General features: G+C 38.8%; 4 protein-coding genes across 4 annotated transcripts; 1 reads left to right on the top strand and 3 right to left on the bottom strand.

Moving 5' to 3' along the window:
- Positions 1–1,029: 1,029 nt before the first annotated feature.
- On the bottom strand, positions 1,030–3,649 carry LOC134750144 (F-box/LRR-repeat protein fbxl-1-like). Its single transcript, XM_063685265.1, has 2 exons — positions 3,394–3,649; positions 1,030–2,927 (listed from the first exon to the last, which is right to left on the bottom strand). Exon 2 carries the CDS (start codon positions 2,896–2,898, stop codon positions 1,840–1,842), a length of 1,059 nt encoding a protein of 352 aa, XP_063541335.1. The 5' UTR covers positions 2,899–2,927; positions 3,394–3,649; the 3' UTR covers positions 1,030–1,839.
- A 2,097-nt stretch (positions 3,650–5,746) lies between these two features.
- Positions 5,747–6,901, bottom strand: LOC134748755 (WAS/WASL-interacting protein family member 1-like). Its single transcript, XM_063683533.1, has one exon. The coding sequence runs from the start codon at positions 6,740–6,742 to the stop codon at positions 5,747–5,749; it is 996 nt and encodes a 331-aa protein (XP_063539603.1). The 5' UTR covers positions 6,743–6,901.
- A 1,440-nt stretch (positions 6,902–8,341) lies between these two features.
- Positions 8,342–17,726, top strand: LOC134750128 (glutathione S-transferase 1-1). The gene is made up of 6 exons (XM_063685244.1): positions 8,342–8,467; positions 11,300–11,440; positions 12,648–12,781; positions 14,970–15,036; positions 15,400–15,603; positions 17,130–17,726. The coding sequence occupies exons 2-6, from the start codon at positions 11,300–11,302 to the stop codon at positions 17,283–17,285; spliced, it is 702 nt and encodes a 233-aa protein (XP_063541314.1). The 5' UTR covers positions 8,342–8,467; the 3' UTR covers positions 17,286–17,726.
- On the bottom strand, positions 17,094–18,464 carry LOC134750136 (uncharacterized). The gene is made up of 2 exons (XM_063685254.1): positions 18,011–18,464; positions 17,094–17,698 (listed from the first exon to the last, which is right to left on the bottom strand). The coding sequence occupies exons 1-2, from the start codon at positions 18,236–18,238 to the stop codon at positions 17,624–17,626; spliced, it is 303 nt and encodes a 100-aa protein (XP_063541324.1). The 5' UTR covers positions 18,239–18,464; the 3' UTR covers positions 17,094–17,623.
- Between the last annotated feature and the right edge of the window lie 124 nt (positions 18,465–18,588).

Below are 18,588 nucleotides of genomic sequence, written 5' to 3'. Positions count from 1 at the left end.
AAGTAGTGTAAATGAAAGTTAGACGAAAACAATTTTCTCCAGAAATTACTTCAAAACAAGTGATAATTTCTCTGAAAATCGACTTAATTTCAACGTAATTTTTATACTTAAACAATCTACAACATTTGCTGAAACTATTCTTATACATCAATTTGTATAATTTACCACCATAAATTTGTGATGAATTTTTAAAAACTGCCCCTTCTTTTCATATATTACCGGTGACGCACCCTCGCGACCTCATTATTAAAAGGCAAGATGAGAAGACGTGTTAATAGAAACCAATACTTGTTATTTAGATATTACGTAACAAAACGTGTATAATTTCAACGACTAAATCTATCAATTTTACATTTTTGCTCCAAAATCGACTACGGCCTCTTAACATTCACTCACTTTAACTTCATTCAGCCGGGTTCAAATCCCGGTAACTTCGCTAATGGCATTTATTAGTGCGATGGGTATGGATTTGTTGTCGTTCTCATGTAAAAGGTACCACATTGTCTCTTACCACAAGGACGGTCTGACAGGTTATTCGTATAAAGACGCAAGCAAATTTCACCCCTATGGTAAGCGACCATGTGGTACATTTTACTTGAGAACGACACAAAAGTGTAATAATAATATATTTGTGTCAGGACTAGCATTCCAGCAATACTTAGGGTCATTAGCATCGTCTTAATAAGTTATAAGTGATATTTATAACTGTTGTCATTAAATCAATATTTATAAGTCTTTGTTTTGATTTGATGCTTACCTAATGAATCACCCAATTTTCATTTTCGTATATCATTTGTATGCAGATTATCAGGCCAATACGTGGCTTAAATTGATAATGATTTCCTGATAAATTCGTTAGGTGATTCAGTCATGATTGCTTAATTTTGTATATACTTTATAAATTGAACTAGATAATTTAATAGAATAATGACCTGCATAAACGAACTAGAATCTATAAAATTATAATCAAGAGTCAAGATTATTACTTAACTACTTATTTTTTACACTCATTAGAAATAAAATGAAAAGTTCAAAATACATTTTTATTGAGTGTAAATGGACAATAGAGCAGCACAAACAAGTGAAGACAAAATATATAAATCACATCGTGTTTATCTAAATACCATATTTCGTTTCACAAAGATTTAACTCATACCTATATTTTTTTTAATTAAAAATGAGGTTGGGTGCAGTGTAAATACAACCTGCACCCTCTCAACATCTGAATAAATACTTTGACTCTTTAAGGCACTTTTTAATAATTGACTATGCTTTTCAAAACTAAAAAGGCGGAAATAAACGATATTAAAGTATATGAAGTAGGAGTTTTAGGTACAATCAGCTGCAGAGATGTCTGACTCTCACTGCTTATAACCTATGAAGGGGGTAAGTCATCTCTGCAGCTTACTTAACATTTTATTCTACCATGTAGTCAGTAGACACCTTATCTACTTTAATACTTGTCAATAAGCAAAATACTGAAGTTTATTACTATTACGGACCATTGTAACAAGTAAACCGTCTCAAGCACAACCTCTGGTTCACAGGATTAACTTAAATTCAATATTCATAAAAGAATTTGACAATTTGATAGCTATCTTCTAATAACAAGATCATATTTTTATAATACTATGCACACAAACACATTTAATAACTAACTGAAATTTTATCATGTAATAAACTTATTTTAACTACAACTAATCCATTATATGGCAAATTTGTTTTATTACAAAACATCTAGAATATAACTTTTACTCTTGTAGTAATTAAATTTATTAAACACAAAAGAATTTATTAAAATTCTACTAAATCTGTATAGAATCATAAAATGAGAATCATTTAGTCAAGGAGTAGTTGTATATTGAACATATTTTCTAACTCTCCTCGGTTAAAACCCGGAGCACAAATAAACGGGCACAAATAGAATGACATTTCCTCAAGATTGGGTGCACTTGCTTTGATAGCCCGAGCAACCTGCATGGTCACGTGCGGGCAGCGGGAGAGACTCAGGTAGGTTAAGTGTTGGAACAGATTATTTGTAAAATAACCAAGTAAAGCTGTGGTTGAAAAATACCCATGTCGCAACTTGAGTGAATGCAAGAATTTTAACCTGTTTAAGTGCAACAGACTGGAATCAAACAGGGTTTTGCAAGTCATGACATGCAGGACCTGTAGCGCCTTGCAGTTGGATATGTAGCGAACTATGTCATCATTCAATGTGTCTCCATAAATGTACAATGCTTCAAGAGTGGCTTGCTTGGTCCTCAGCAAGGATTCTAAGAAATCTGCAGGGATATTCTTCATTTTCTCCATATTAATACTGACTAAACTGCTACATTCGAGCATGCTGTAAAGGCTGCCATGTGTAAGAGCAAAATTCGAGAGAACCAGAGTTTGAAGATTCTTTAATTTTTCAAAAGGCAAGTGGTAAACAAAATTCCCATTTGCATTCTCTGGGTTTTGTACTATTAAAGAATTACGGAAACTCAAAAATTTTAAATTAGGCCAGTATTGTAGATCATCAAATATACAACTATCAACTTGAGATATGCTAATTTCTAGACGAGTCAAGTTTGGACAGTAGCTGATGAGGGAAGCCCTAACTTGAGAATACAACTTGAAATACTGTAATTTTACATTTTTTAAATACTTTGCTACAAAAGGCACAATGTTTTCACTTATCCTCACATAGTTTTTCATGCACACAATGAGGCGCGTGTTGTCCCACACACATGGGGTCAGGCAGAGTTGCTGCCATCTCATACAAACTTTAGCTACGGCCAACAGTGATTCAAAATCTATTTTAGAAAAAATGTATATAAGCAATTCATTGGGCAGATCATTTATAGTTAATGTGCTGCAGCATTGTTGGCCCCCCGTCATCTCCAGCTGCACCATCCTTACACGGAGCCGACACTTCTACAATCCTGAAAGCATTATGCATGATTTAAACAATTAGTCCACATAGTCATCTCACTGGTAAATTTCGTAAGCATAAATGAAATGAAATGAAATATATTTATTAATAACAATTGTTACATGTCGAGGTAAGTACAATATTGAGTGTACAATTGTGTATATCTATTAATGATTACAATTATTTTGTCGGCTAATAAATAGCTAGCAAATAACATTAATCTAATTACTATTATTCACATTGTTTATTCGAAATATTGCATATTGATGTTTTATGTAAACATGGTTGCTAATAAAGCTAGACAGGTTAAAATTGCTGAAACTAACAAGTGTGTCTGTAAAACGCACGGGCAAGTAACAGAAAGGTCGTGAACCTTGAACAACGGTGCCAACGGTGGCAGCAACCGTAAGGTAAACAACTGTTTCATACAAACCTGCCCAGAACTAACCTAATACAATCGTTAACATTAACCATACCTTGTGATCAGCTTGTTTTTTATTCGCGAGAATTGTACTGTTTGCTTTATTAAAATCATAATTTATGTAAACTTTGCTTCTAAATATAGACACGAAGTTCACAACGTAACAAAACAGTACCCGAATAACCAATCTTCAAGTGGGATTACACTAGACATTTTACTACCAAAAGAAAAGTCAAATATATTATTTAAATTAATAATTAAAAATAACTTTCATCTTCACATATTTTTTATGACGTTTTACGTTCATTGACAGACAGATGAGACAGGACAGGACAGCGTTTAGTTGTCAACGGTTCAATAGCAGTGCTGCTCGAAACTACGTTCGGACAATTATGTATATATAGTTGGTCAAACCAAATTGGCAGTATATAAAAACCAAAAAAACTACACTCATCCTTTTTTTTGGGTGCTAGTACTAGTGTAAGACAAAGATAGTATGATTATCTCTGTCTATGTTTGAAATGAGTCAGTCTTTTGACAAACTATAGCTCTACTTAATATTCATGCTCTAAAATTTGTAATCAATGACAAAATTAAACGTAATAGGTAGGTATTAAGTTCTCAAAGGCCAGTCCAGGCGGGATGATCAAATCGACCGATTTGATCAGAAAAGAAATTGGCGTCAATCTCCAACGTAATCACCAATTTTAGATTTATGTTGATATTTAAACAAAAATGCCCCCAAACGCGAATACTAGCGCCGCAAATTGGTATTCTTACGTCCGCACCTTCATTTTATCGGTAATATCGGTCATAATCGGCGAGCCAAATTGGCATTTGCGTCCACACCACCTGATAGATAGATAGATCAAAGAGTTGTTGAAAATTCTAATCAGATTGGCGAAAAACTATTTTCGTCTGGACTGCAATTAAGGTTAGCCACAGACGTTTACCGGATCAGGAATCCGAATTAGGAATACAGATTCCGAATTCCGTAAGCATAGCGCACACATTCGATTATTTGCGTTAAGTGCGCTCCAGACTACGCGGCGCGAAGCCGCGAACGCGAGTGTGGAGTCGATTTCGATGATTAGCGAACTAGACTCCACACTGACATTCGCGGCTTCGCGCCGCAATTCGCGCACGAGTGTGGAGGGCCCTTTAGGATTTTAACCTTTAGCGCAAATATACGGAATTTTCGTTCGGATTCCGTACGGAATGACAGGTGCAAGCGAGACAGCACTATGCATGTGTGTAGTGACGTCCCGTTTACACCTGTCATTCCGTACGGAAACCAAATGAAAAATTCCGTCTGTGCGGCGAGTCAAACAAAAAGCACCCTTCACACTCGTGAGCGAATCACGGCGCGGAGCCGCGAACGCGAGTGTGGAATCTAGTTCACTAATCAGCGAAATCGCCGCGTAGCCTGGAATGGACTTTTCGTTGTAATTCTAAGAACGTCAGGTATTTTTCCCGTTCAAAAAAATACAGAACGTGTGCGCCTGGTGACCATTTTGCATAAAAAAAGAGCATTCAGGTTTCCGAATCTGTATTCCCAATTCGGATTCCTGATCAGGAGTATCAGGACACCGAACGTCTGCGGCCAGCCTAATACTCATACTCAAATATACTTTACTCATCTACTGTCTACGGTGGTTGCGGCTTGCGGCCAGTTGCGGCCAAGATCCTCACGATTTGGTGGATGAGTGTTGAAAATATTATCTGGCAAACCCACTTTGTTAGTAGAGAAAGGCGCGAAATTTTCTATGGAATGTCAACTCTTGGCACCAATTTTTTTAATATTTGACGCCTTTTTCTACTGACGGAAATAGCTTGTCAAACTATTAAAAAATTCTGTTTTTGCATAGACATAGGTTATAGACGCGCCACCGAGCGACGAGATCTAGAATATTCATATAAAATTTGGGCAGCATAGCATTTTTTCTCTTTTACTCTTATAAATTTCGGTATTTTGCCATCTACCTAATGATGCCACCTGGTCGGTGATAAGGACAAAGCATGGCACTATTTTCTCTTTCCTCTTATAGGAATCGCAATAAGACTATCTTTCTCTATCAAAGAGTGTTAGGCCCTTGTGTTTTTGACATGTCATTGTTGTATATTACACTTTGGCACAGCGACCTTGTCAGTATAAAAAGGCGGCAAATTAAAAAAACATGCCGTGAAGGCGTGACTTCCCTCTGACTTCCCGTAGAAAATTTGAAGTTCGCGCCTTTTCTACTGACAAACTGAGTGCGTTGCAGTTTGCTAGAAAAAAAATCCAACCTTAATTTATCACTTTAATAATAATAAAAAATATAAATAGGTAAATATTATATGCATACAGTAGGTAACTAGGTTATTACATTGAAAACACGTACAGACAATAGGAGGTAGGGTAGGGTAATTTATTTCTTAAATACTGGTGGTAAGTACGTTGCGGCCGGGGTGGATACGGTGCCGGGAGTTGGAGCGGGTGACGAGACAGGAGGCAAGTATCCAGCTGTTGGGGGAGGTGGCGGGGGTGGGGTCCCGGCTGGAGGCGGGAATGGAGGGGAAGGAACCGGCAGAAAATATCCGGCGCCTGGATCCTGCCTTGGAGGAGGCGGTGGCGGCGGTGGCGCTGGGCTGGATGGAGGCGGGGGTGGGGCTGGAGTGGACGGGTTAGGCGGCAGATACGCGGCGGTCGGAGTGGGCGCTGGCGTCGGGCTCGTCCCAGGAGTTGGGCTCGTGCCGGGAGTCGGGTTAGATCCTGGAGTAGGGCTAGTGTAACCCCCCGTGCTTCCGCCTATTGAGACACTTCCACCCCCGACAGGTGGCAAGTACTCCGGAGCGTTAGTAGATACCGTGCCTGGTGTTCCTGGTGTTGGGCTTGGCCGTGGAGCTGCGGTACTGGGTGCGTCGTAAGAATATCCAGCACCTGCATCACCTCCGCCGCCGCCATTACCGCCTCCCCCTGCGCCGTCACCACCACCGTAACCTCCGCCTGCACCGCCACCTGCTCCACCGTAGCCACCACCGCCCCCGCCCCCTCCATAGCCCCCGCCTCCGGCGTAGCCACCGCCTGCTCCCGCTTGCGCTCCTCCATAGCTGTAGCCTCCAGCCGTTGTCGCTGTGGTCCCAGCAGTGGAACCCGTGGTGGAGTACCCTATGTCCACGGAGCCGCCTGCAGGCGCCGGGTACGCGTAAAACATCTGTTGCGCTCCACCTCGTGTCCTGTCAACATTAGGGGCTTGAGTGCCTTGTGTAGGTGCCCCCGTTGTCCGAGGAGGCAGATCAAAGGATATACTCGGTCTATCATACACGTACCCGGCTTGCCGCTTCGCTCGGACATCTTCGGAAAGGACACTCGATACTAGAAGCGAAGCGTGTAAAACTTTTAAAACCAATGATCTTGCAATCATTGTAAGGATAAACTGGGACAGGTGGCTGTATGCGACCTCATAGATACTGGTGCAACAAAGACGATCTGCAGACTGCGTAGCCCCTTTTATAATAATTTAGAGGAAGTTGTGTTCGTCATCTGAGTTGTGAAATGCCGCAGTTAACCCTAAAACGCTAAGGTGTCGTAAAGCTAGCTCAATTTAAGTCCCATTAAGTTCAGGAAACTTGCTGAGATGTTCATTTCATGGTGAGTGATCAGCTGATCACTTAAGTGTTTCATGTAACTCATCTTTTGAGTACGAGTATATGAAGTCTAATTTGAATTTTATAAGAACAGATTCAAAACTTCAGAAGCAGCAATAAATTTTGTGGTCCAATTTCACTCGAGAACCTGATAGAAGATGACATGGCTATGTTTGTGATACGTGTTTGTGGCAATGTCACAGCCGAACCGAAATTTCATAGTTTGTTCATTTTTCTGACTAATCTGATGATAAATATTAAATACTAGCTTTTGCCCGCGACTTCGTCTGCGTGGACTTAGTAACCGCAGCTAGAGTAAGAATAGCGCCTGGAAAAATTCTCATAGCAATCTAAATTTAAGCATATTATGCGCATAAATTAGCAGGCACTTCGTTAATTTTCTCAATTCCACCCCGCTTTTTACTTTCTTAAGGGATGATTTTCGGGACAAAAACTATCCTATGTCCTTCTCAGGGACTCAAGGTTATCTCTATGCCAAATTTCATCTAAATCGGTTCAGCGGTTTAAGCGTGAAAAGGGAACACACAGACAGAAAGACAGACAGACAGTCAGACAGACTTTCGCATTTATAATACTAGCTTTTGCCCGCGACTTCGTCTGCGTGGACTTAGTAACCCCAGCTAGAGTAAGAATAGCGCCTGGAGAAAATCTTATAGCAATTATTCAATTTGAGCATATTATGCACACAAATTACCAGACACTTCATTAATTATCTCGATTATCTCAATTCCACCGCGCTTTTTACTTTCTTAATGGATGATTTTCGGGATAACAACTATCCTATGTCCTTCTCAGGGACTCAACCTATCTCTATGCCAAGTTTCATCTAAATCGATTCAGCGGTTTAAGCGTGAAGAGGGAACACACAGACAGACAGACTTTCGCATTTATAATATTATATGGATATGGATATATGGATATGGATTAGTATGGATTAGTATGGATTTATTATGAAAAGTTGCAAAAGTGTGCCTTTAGGTTCTTTCTGAAGCAAAAATATAATTTAGTTCTCAGAATGATAGCTCATACCAGCCTACTTCGCAGTTGAGGGTTTTATGATCACAGAACGATTCTGTGGTTAAGCTAAATTGCAAACAAGAAAGCAATTTTTGCCTCCCGTTCCTATTTAGATTCTTTGTAACGCCACTTACTTTCAATTATGCCAAGGATGCGCTAGCAACAAAACGACAGATTAGTCACCGCACAACTCGACAAGTGAAGCGTAGAAGAAAATTCCAAAAAATTGGATAAGTTCGACGCGAACGTAAAATTTGATGTCGCGCGTCATGCTTGATGCGTGATTAATAATTTTGAACTCAACATATTATTATGCGGTGAAAGGAGCCTGCCGGCTGCCTCGCTGACTATAGCTAGAGGTATCTTATACGAGCCGCAACACCGCTCAGCCGTAGTTCAGGTTTTTATCTCATTTGATAAAGACGTAGCGCAGCGGTGTTGTAATTAGAAATTAGTGAATCAGGGTTAGTATCACCTGGATATTACCTCTAACATCTAAACGATATATATGTCGCTACGCTAACTCATTGTTTCCTGCTTCTGCGATCTGGGTAGATGAGAGGAATTTTAATTACAAAACGGGTCTGCTATTGCCATGCTCACTCTGGTTACAAACGCCCACTGCGTGCACTACAATGATGCTTTTCATAACAATGACATAGTGACAAGTGTTTTACATCTCGTAACTTTTCGTAAAATTTTTAAGTGTTTTATCTGTCGTTTTTACTTTCTCTGTGTTCAAACTTAAAGTGGTTAAAGTTGTTTTAAACTGTTGCATCTGAAAAGCACGTATTAACGCGGAAGTTGTTTGAGTCTACGAGGAATTATGAAAAGCCGAGGGCCTTGAGTCGGGTGATCCGTTAATGCCGCATCGCAGTACGACCAGTACGTGTCCCGTGTTGATCATTCATATCGTAAACTGAGTCATTACCTGAGATGAGCATGTGGATACATACTGAGCAAGATTTCGTAGGAAATCTGCTGACAGGTTACATTTACATGCGTTTATGGAATGAATAGAATTTCATTAGAGCATATATTTTATCTAAGTTTATTATTTCGTCTCAAGTTGCCAGCTTTCTAGACATATGTACGACTGTGTGTAAGGGCATAAATATATATACATCCCGTAAAATTGTACAACTTTGCCCGCTTTTTGCAGTCTTTTACTTTTTTTTTTCAAGTTTGTTGGTCCATATTGCATTACTTATCTGTGGCAATAACATATTAAACCAGTTTAACATATTTACATACTCTTCTTTGTGTGAGTGAGCTAACCATAGTCGAAATAAGTTTCTGTACTGTAGAAAATGGGTCTTACACAGGCGGGCCAAAAAAAATTAAAAATTTCAAGATTGCCCACTTTTACTTACAGTCTCTTAACTCCACGATTATCAACTTTATGGTCATGACTCAAAGCCTATAATCCAGAATAAACATGGCATAGTTTTGTTGGATAGGTATTAAGTCACTAAGTTCAGTAGTTCACCTCCAAACTTATGTGGGCAGTCATAAAAAAAATTGCGATTCTTAATACAAAATCCTAAATATGCTAGGGTTGTCAATTTTCACTTTTACCCAAATTATAAACAATCAAAAATCAACATTAATTTTTTTTACTGCAAAGGAAGTATACAATAATATAAAAATTAACAAAAATATTAATTATTCAAAAGCACTGCCATTTTTACTAAGCATTAAAAGTAGGTAACTACAGATAACATAACAAGAAACTTTTTTAAACTGCAAAGGAAGTATAAAGTAATATAAATAAAGCGGTTGTTGCTTATATTTCCTCTTAAAGTTAGCAAAATAACTTTAAACAACGTTGCATGGTAAATGCCTCTTCGCAAGTCAATAATAACACACCTACTAGTGACAACCCTAACGGTAAAAATGTGCTGGGCAATGTTGTGAAAAGTGATACGTAAATACGATCACGAGATTGCCCACGATCATAATTACAAAAGTAATGCATATAACGTGTTGAAACTTCGTCTACATCGTTTCTAAGCTGCATATTATTTACAGTTAAAACTACATCCCTGTAGGACTCTCCTGGACCGATATCCCACCGAAGTTTTTTTAACTTTTTTTGCCCGCCATAAAACACGTCCTCACTTGAAGCCGGCTCACGCGTGACTGAAGTTAGGCACACGTCAACTAATAGGTCAGTGTTGCCAGCAATATGATTAGCTATAAACCACAGATTGAAAGGGAGGTGTATCTGTTACTAGTTTTGATATTTCGCTTCTACTGAAATGCGATAAGTTGGGCAAAGCTATGTTGAAAAGGCAAAGTTGTAACTTTCTACGGTTCCCAGTTTCAAAAATATGTATACACTCTTTAGACAATAAAGTCGTGTTCACATATTATTGAGTCATTTGTCTGGATCCATATTTTTGCCTTTGACGTACATTAAATAGAGTCTATGCGGAAAGATAAGTCATAGAATGTATTGGTTCCCTTATATTCCACGACTCTTCTCTTTCCGCACAGACTATAAGGTACCTACAAATCCCACAATTAATCACTTAACTGTTATGCATGGGTACTTATTAGGTAGGTATTCTAGGATTTGTAACAATCTTCGAAAGTCGCAAGATATTTCTATCTCGCATAAGTCGCATACCATACCATCCTCATCTGTTAACTGACCATTCCAAAATCTTGTTGCAAAGACATAAGGTCCATATGGTCAGTTAAAAGTGATGATAATTCGACAAGAAACCGTACCTATATCATAATATACATTTCCAAGATAGGTACAATCAAGGATTCAAACGGATATTACGAACAGGGTCAAATACTTTTAACGGTGGATAAAATTATATCTACCTATAGTTGTTGGCTACGTGCTACGTGTATTATACGATCAAGTCATTAACTGTAAGTGTACCATAGTCACCGTACCTATTATATGTATGTATACCTGTCTGTACTGAATGAAAAGAATAGGTACAAGAATAGATCCCTGTGGAATCCATTAATTAGGTGCCTACATTACATTGAAATAGAAACCTACCCCTTCTCTCAGGACGGGATGTAAATAAAATCTCATTGTACTTTTCATTTACTTAAGTAAAAAAATATATCCGTGACTTTTTGATATACCCATCATCAGTAAATAATATTTTTTATATAGAAGTCGGTCTTCTCTTCCAGTCTTTTTTCCCATTTTAAGGAAAAAATATTGCGTAAATTAAAAGATTAAAGTATCCCACACTGGCTTTAGATAACACGTGATTATTCTACTTACTGATTGAGTAATTGTATACTTATGTGTGTTTGTACAGATGGTTCTAAAACTATACGTGGTGTCGGATGGGCCACCGTCGCTGTCAGTGCGGCAGGCTCTGGCCCTGCTTGAGATACCCTTCCAGCAGATTGATGTAGACTTCGGCAAAGGAGAGCACATGACCGAGGAGTATGCGCTGGTAAGCGTCATGACTGAATTTGTGATGGCTCCTCTACACAATGGCCCAACGTAGGCCAATCTGGGACACAGCTATGCGGTGGAATGAGATAGCAATATCACTTGCCGCCTCTAACGCATGCGTCCCTTAGATTGGTCTACGTTGGGCCATCGTGTAGAGGAGCCATAACGTTGCGTCGGATAGCCGTGACGATTTTCGGTTGAAAATTTTCTTCCGGAAGGTTGACGTAAATTTTGGCAACAATCTGTCAGCCAATAAGTTTATCCGAAAAATTTGCCGGAATACATACTGCTACCATCAACCAACATTGCTGATAATTTTTTACTACTAGCTTTCTGTTTGGACAACCATCAATCAACATTGTCCGAGCGGAAAGCCAGTAGTAAAATACCAGCAGGGGGACAAAGACTTCGACAAGGTGGAGCACATAACCTCGGCGCACAGCATAGTATGAATTTTCTCAAATGATTTTTACGCCTAAGACCCTAATCTGCTAAACAAAAGCCATTGTTTCTTTTTTGCGCGCGGTTAGCTCCTGCATTAGCCACGCGACAAAGAAACAATGTCCTTTAAAAAGTAACTGTATCACGGTGGTTTTAAGGTTCAAGTCTATGTACATATAACATGTTTTAGTAATGTACGACGATCGACCGCCTCAATCTAGGCGAGCGCTCATATTATTACATAGATTCGAACCCTAAAACCAATACGATACAGCAGCTTTTTAAACGACATTGTTGCTTTGCCACGCGCTCAGAACGGGAGCTGCCCGCTCGCACAAAAGAAACGATGGCTTTTGTTTAACAGAAGAGGGTCTTAGGCGTAAAAATCATTTGAGAAAATTCATATTGTTCCTATTCGTAATAAATTACCTGTTGCTCATCCCTATCCTTACTTGAGAGTTGAGAGACTTGAGAGGCAACAGCACGCATTTTACCTAAGTAACTAGTAATTTTAGAGGCATTTTCAAGTCTCGACTACTCGTAAGATCCCCAAATTTCACTCAAAGGAAATACGCGGATCAACTAATAATAATTATAATAGAGTTCAAAGTTCATCTCATACGTCTACATGCCTTATGATAATATCTCTACTCTTAATATTTACTTATATAATACAACGAATGGAACTAAGCATGTAGAAAATGATTAAGTAGGTACTGCGAGATCACGTTCCCTTGAAAACATAAAATTCCGACAATTTTCAGATGAACCCACAAAAGGAGATCCCGGTCATGAACGACGACGGTTTCTTCCTCAGCGAGAGCAACGCTATCCTGCAGTACATCTGCGATAAGTACCAGCCGGGCACACCTCTTTACCCCGTGGATCCACAGATAAGGTACTTAAAGCATTATTGTACCCCCATTTGTGCATCTCACAGCGCCAACCTGAATTAGGTACCTCTGTGTCTGTGACAAGTACACCTGCCTGGCGCATGCCTATACTCTCAGGAACCCAGGAGGCCAGAACTTTCTAATTGCGACTCTTCTAAAGTACTTTTTTTTAGTTTCGGTAGTTACGTTCTATATTTAATTATGATGTCTTGAGTGTCTTGAATCAGCCATACAGAATTTAACCTGTATTTTTTGTCAGTTTGTTCAATTAAGGACCGTGAGTAGTATAATATGGACTACCCATCATTTTGATAGTCTAGTCTTTTACAATTAGACATTAAATCAATCCAATACAGCCAATTAAATATCAATTTTCAAGAATTTAAACTAGCAAGTCGTTTAGGTTTTTTGAATAACGTGACTTACGTCACTGAAGCTAGTCATTTTATAATTGACCGCTAATTGGTTTCTATTTGGGTACTCAATTAGATAGGTGGTTGTAATGTGTGGTTGGCGTTGTTTCGTTAGGAATCGAATCACTTACATTGTACTTCGTTCTGACACGTAATTAATGAACGCAATGATGAAGACGAAAAAATTAACTATATCAACCTAATTACTTCCCATGGATAGAACAACATAAAATAGGTATGCTACTGTTGTACCACTGTAGGGTGCTAGGCATACATAGTTATGGTCTTGATTGTATCAAATTGTATCTATTGTCAATCTTAAGACGTTTCGTGTACTTATTCCTACTAAAATTATATATTATTTTATTAAGTAAGTAAATATTCTTTATTGTGCACCATACAGTTAAAATACACAGAAAATGAAATACTTACATTAAATATTATTTTGTTTATTAAATGTAACTCAGTCTGTCACCCTCTCCAATCTGTCCACGCTTGAACCGCGCAACCGATTTAGATGAAATCTGGTATGGAAATAATTTGAGTCCCGAGGAAGGACATAGGATGGTTTTATCACGAAATTTATCATTCTACGCAGACGAGGTCGCGGGCAGAACCTTTTTTTTTTTTTTTAATAATAAAATCTTTATTGCTTTAAACCTTGGATATTACATTTCACATTATAAAGTTTGACAATATGAAACAGGTGTAACAGGTTTGTAACAAATTTAGGTAGTGGGGTTGAGTCTCTGCCTCCCGAACTAGGTCCAAGCCTGTGTCTCGGGAGTCAGTGATCCCTCCTAGGTAAGCTAAGCTCTCAATTTAATAACAACAACAACAATATTAGTCTATAGGTACCTAATTATTTCCTCATAAACTGCTAAAGTAGAGTCGTGAGATATCGCCAGCATCAAAATTGGTATTGCTCAAGTTACATGATCATGTGACTCGGTTTCTAGAGCAGAACCGGCTTGAGACAGTTGTTATGACCTCATCTATAGGGACTGTCACTTTTTTGTACATATGATAGCATTGATTTTTTTATGAACAATTTTCGCCATCTACCGGTGTATGCTGTTCAACTTGGTCCGCGAGCTGTAAAACGAATTGGGATGACAACTAAATAACAAAAGTCCCAGTCCCAGTCAATTCGCGTAGTTATGTACATTGTGTAGCTGCTTAGGACTCTTAGGAGTTAGGACTAACCCGCGCTCAGGTGCCAATTAGAATTATACGTCAATGACGAACCCTTTTTAGCACGTGCGGTTTTATTTAACAATAGACAAAGGATTCAGGAAAGGGTTCGGGGCCAGCTTCAAATCGAACGATGTTCGGCGTGTTCTCCGGTGTCCTCCGACACTTTCGAATTTGGCGATATTATGTAAAGACATTGTAAAGACAACATTCCAAAGTTGTCACTTTTTAGCAAAGAGGATAGAGATATCTATCTTTGCTTTTTAGGCAAATTACCTATACCTTTTTTAGTATGAAGAATAATTGTATTACAGATACAGACTATCTTTAGGATATCGTACCGTACAGGTTCCTGCTTCCATCTGAGTGACGTGAGAGGGCTTTTCGAGCGGTATTCAGATTTTACGACTTATTAATGTTTTGATATTATTATAATACGACCAATCAGTGCAAGCGATCGTATCATATCAATATCAAACACAACTGATTTTAGAATCATATATAATACCGCTCCGGTCTTTTGTATGGACTTTTTAAAAACTGACGTGAATGCGTGAAACTTATCAGATATGTGTCTTTATTTCAGGGCCGTAGTAAATCACCGGCTATGCTTCAACCTCTCCACCTACTACGCGAACATATCGGCTTACACGGTTAGTCCAATTGAGTCCATTCATCTACAATACCATAGAGAAATAAGTAAGCATAGAGTGCTCACTCGATACATCAGTTTTGTTACCAAAACGACTATTATTTTCGTAGTCGACATATAGCGTCAAGTAGCGGTATTATCAGTAGGTATTGCTACTCGACACTAGATGGCGCCAGCATAGATTTCACCTGTCAATCCTAGGTGTACGTTTAATTTTAGTTTTTGGAATGTTATGGCCCTTTAAGCACAATCTCATTAGAACAAAACTATTTAAAGACAGGTAAAACCTATGCTGGCGCCATCTCTGATAACCTTGTTGCCAACCCCATGGCATATTAAATGGCAAAACATTAACTATTTCTAGATGGCACCCATATTCTTTGATTACGAACGGACGCCACTCGGGCTGAAGAGAGTGCACATGGCGCTGGATGTGTTCGAGACGTACCTCACCCGCGCCGGCACCACGCACGCCGCCGCCGACCACCTCACCATCGCCGACTTCCAGCTCATCAACTCCACTATGACCCTCGAAGCTATTGGATTTGACTTCTCCAAATATGAAAAGGTAAGCAGAGTCCATCAAGTACCACGTACTACTATAAACGACGTCATAATCTGGGCGTTTTCTAAAATAAATATTGAAAACCTGATTCTTTCAAATCTTGACAATCTGGGGCTCATTCTACTTAGAATCGACAGCATTCTCCAATTTCTCCATACTGTCATTAAAAAAAGATGTCCCAAAATGTCCATTCCATTACGTCACGTTTTAGTGTAAAATAAAAATTTCATTTGTTTTATCATCAGGATTGAATATGTTAGTGATTCTGAGTTGATAGAACCCAAAAACACCAGGATCAGTGAGAATCAGGTTTTCAATATTTATTTTAAAAAACGCTCATCTTCATAGAAATTGTACGGTTATGGTGACACTTCCACGCTATGTCTAAAATCAACTGGGTACAGTTATAGTATGAATTTTATTATCTCAGATGATTTTTTCGGGCTCGGGTTATTTGTGCAACAAGAAAGTTGGTTTTTCTTGCGAGTGTTGATTTTGAGTCCCGAAAAAGCGAGATTCTATAATTGAATCACGAGCGAAGCGAGTGATTCCTAGCTAGAATCTTGAGCGTAGCGAGGGACTCAAAAACACGAGATGTAAAATAACTTTGCTCTTGTGTTGCACATAATTTTTCACCTCAGTAGTGAGAACATATTAAAGCTTAAAATAAATGTATTTCGAATTTGTAATAGACCCCGAAGTATGAAGTGGCAGTTTATGGCCTTCACTAAATTTAAAAGCTACTTTGTTTCACTCCCTGGAGTGAGAAAAGTCGCACTTTCGTCACTCCAGGGAGTGACGAAAGTAGGCTTGTTCGAGCTGCTGAGGTGAAAAAGCCTTTGCTTCTTTTAAGAGCGGTCTTCAGCACTTGCCAAAGCAACCATGTCGCTTAAAAAGCAACTATCCTGAATATCCTGATAATATTAAGATTCAAATTTATGTGACAGCTTATTCAGAGAACAATCAGGGTGGTATTTTCTTTGGAGATAACAGATAACAAAACGTGTTATCTCCGAATGTGCTGTTTCATGAATTTGAACCATTTAAATAGGATGGTAAATTTGCTTTTCAAACGGGCTTGTTCCCATTACATATGTAGGGCTATTAGCAGTAAGCAGTGTAACCACTGCATAAAGAAAACAATACTTACAAAAGAGCCAGTAACTTTCACGTAAGCACCCCTTGAGACTCTTGAGAGCCAAACGCCCGTAATCCACGGCGGTAACTGTGTTACCTGTGTTACATACGTAAGTACGTTTTGCAGCCTAAATGTGGTATTTTCACTATTTTCTATAAAAAGGGACCTTATTGTCGATGGCGCTTACGATATTATTAACGATGCTCCGATATAAATGCAATGCCGCCTGACGCTGTGCGTCGTAAGCGCCATCGACAATAAGGTCCCTTTTCATAGAAAATGCCCCAATTATAGAATTATGAGACATAACATATAGACATAGGCTTGTTTCTCAACCGTGATAAAAAAAAATGAATACTTAACTGACGTTTTATTTATAAAATGTTTACAGGTCAGCCAGTGGTACGAGGACTTCAAAAAAGACTATCCAGAGCTATGGAAGATCTCGGAAGACGCGATGAAGGAGATCCAGCACTTCAACGCCAACCCTCCAGACTTGAGCCACATGAACCACCCAATCCACCCCATTCGTAAAATTAAGAAATAGATTTTGTATAAAATAAGAAATTCGAGGGAAAATACATTTACATCGCATCATACGATTGCAATGCACGCCGAACGACGACTGCTTTTGTGTTAAACCTAAGAAGCCCATCTGTTTGTGTATTAGATAAAGCTATTAGTACAATCCTTCCTTCCTATAGACGACTTATGTACTTAAATCAAGTAAAAGAATAACTGCTTTCTTTGGGGTTAGGTCTAACCCCAAAGACTCTGTCCCACTACTGTTTTCATTGCTTTTAGAATCCATGTCTGCGATTGTGCCATTACTGCAAGCAAATGTGTTTTCTCTCAAATTTTTAATAAATGAATGACGAAGCCACGCTATCCTGAGCCGGAGACGCATCGCCTCATGTATCCCAGACAGGCGTTGGAGCAGCATTCCGAGTGGTTGATGCACTGTAAATAAATTAAGAATATAAGAACAGGTGCCATCGTATTATTCACCTACGTCAACATAGTTAAGAGATTAATTAGTGCAGGATTGTAGATTACAAAAATCTTAATAGCAGATCTGGAGATTAATAACAGGCGTTTTTCACTAAGAAATTTTCAGCATGTTGTTGCGGTATAATCTTTTTAGAAAAAGGACAAGGTTTTTACAAACAGTAGAGACTTAAAAAACTGCATAGTTTCGTGGTTCAACAGTACTGAGATTACTGAGACATTAATATATAATATAGGTAATTGTCAGGAATTAAAGGTACTCACGAAAGATCCGATTTCAGCACATTGTAGAGTGTTAGTCTCTTCTATCTTATCAGCTACAGGGTCTACTTCCAGCACCTCAGGAATCTCCGATCCGACGTCTATATTATTATCCTCTTTGGGCACAGGAACATCTTTAGTGGAGACATCTTCTGTCCTTATAGAGCTTGCATTATTTTCTACAAGGAAAAGCACGGAGAGGACAAAGGCAAGTTTCCAAATGCAATGCATGTTTGCGATTGTTTAGCACACTGAGGTTGCGGTGCGTTCAGCAGCGCTTTTATTTTATTTATGGCTGATATACGGCCGGGGTGAGGTGACGACACATTTGTGAGCTCATGCGTACAAACCCTGCATTTCTGTAATATAGCCGAGCAAGAATAGTCTCTATATCAATGAGTTAAGCAGTTAGGCGTTTCACAGATCAATCAGTGGAGCTGTGCCCGCATTACGTGTTGTAGATAAGGTATTACCCTAGTAAACAGATTTAACAGGGCGATTTATTTTAACTTGTCATTACAAAGTTACGATGACTCACAGGTAAGTACCCCTAAACCACTACATGCAATGCAATGCCTACC

Source organism: Cydia strobilella, chromosome 2 (assembly GCF_947568885.1).
Source record: "Cydia strobilella chromosome 2, ilCydStro3.1, whole genome shotgun sequence".
NCBI lineage: Eukaryota > Metazoa > Arthropoda > Insecta > Lepidoptera > Tortricidae > Cydia > Cydia strobilella.
The sequence above is the reverse complement of the archived record's forward strand: the minus strand, read 5'-3'. Positions and strand labels throughout refer to the sequence as shown.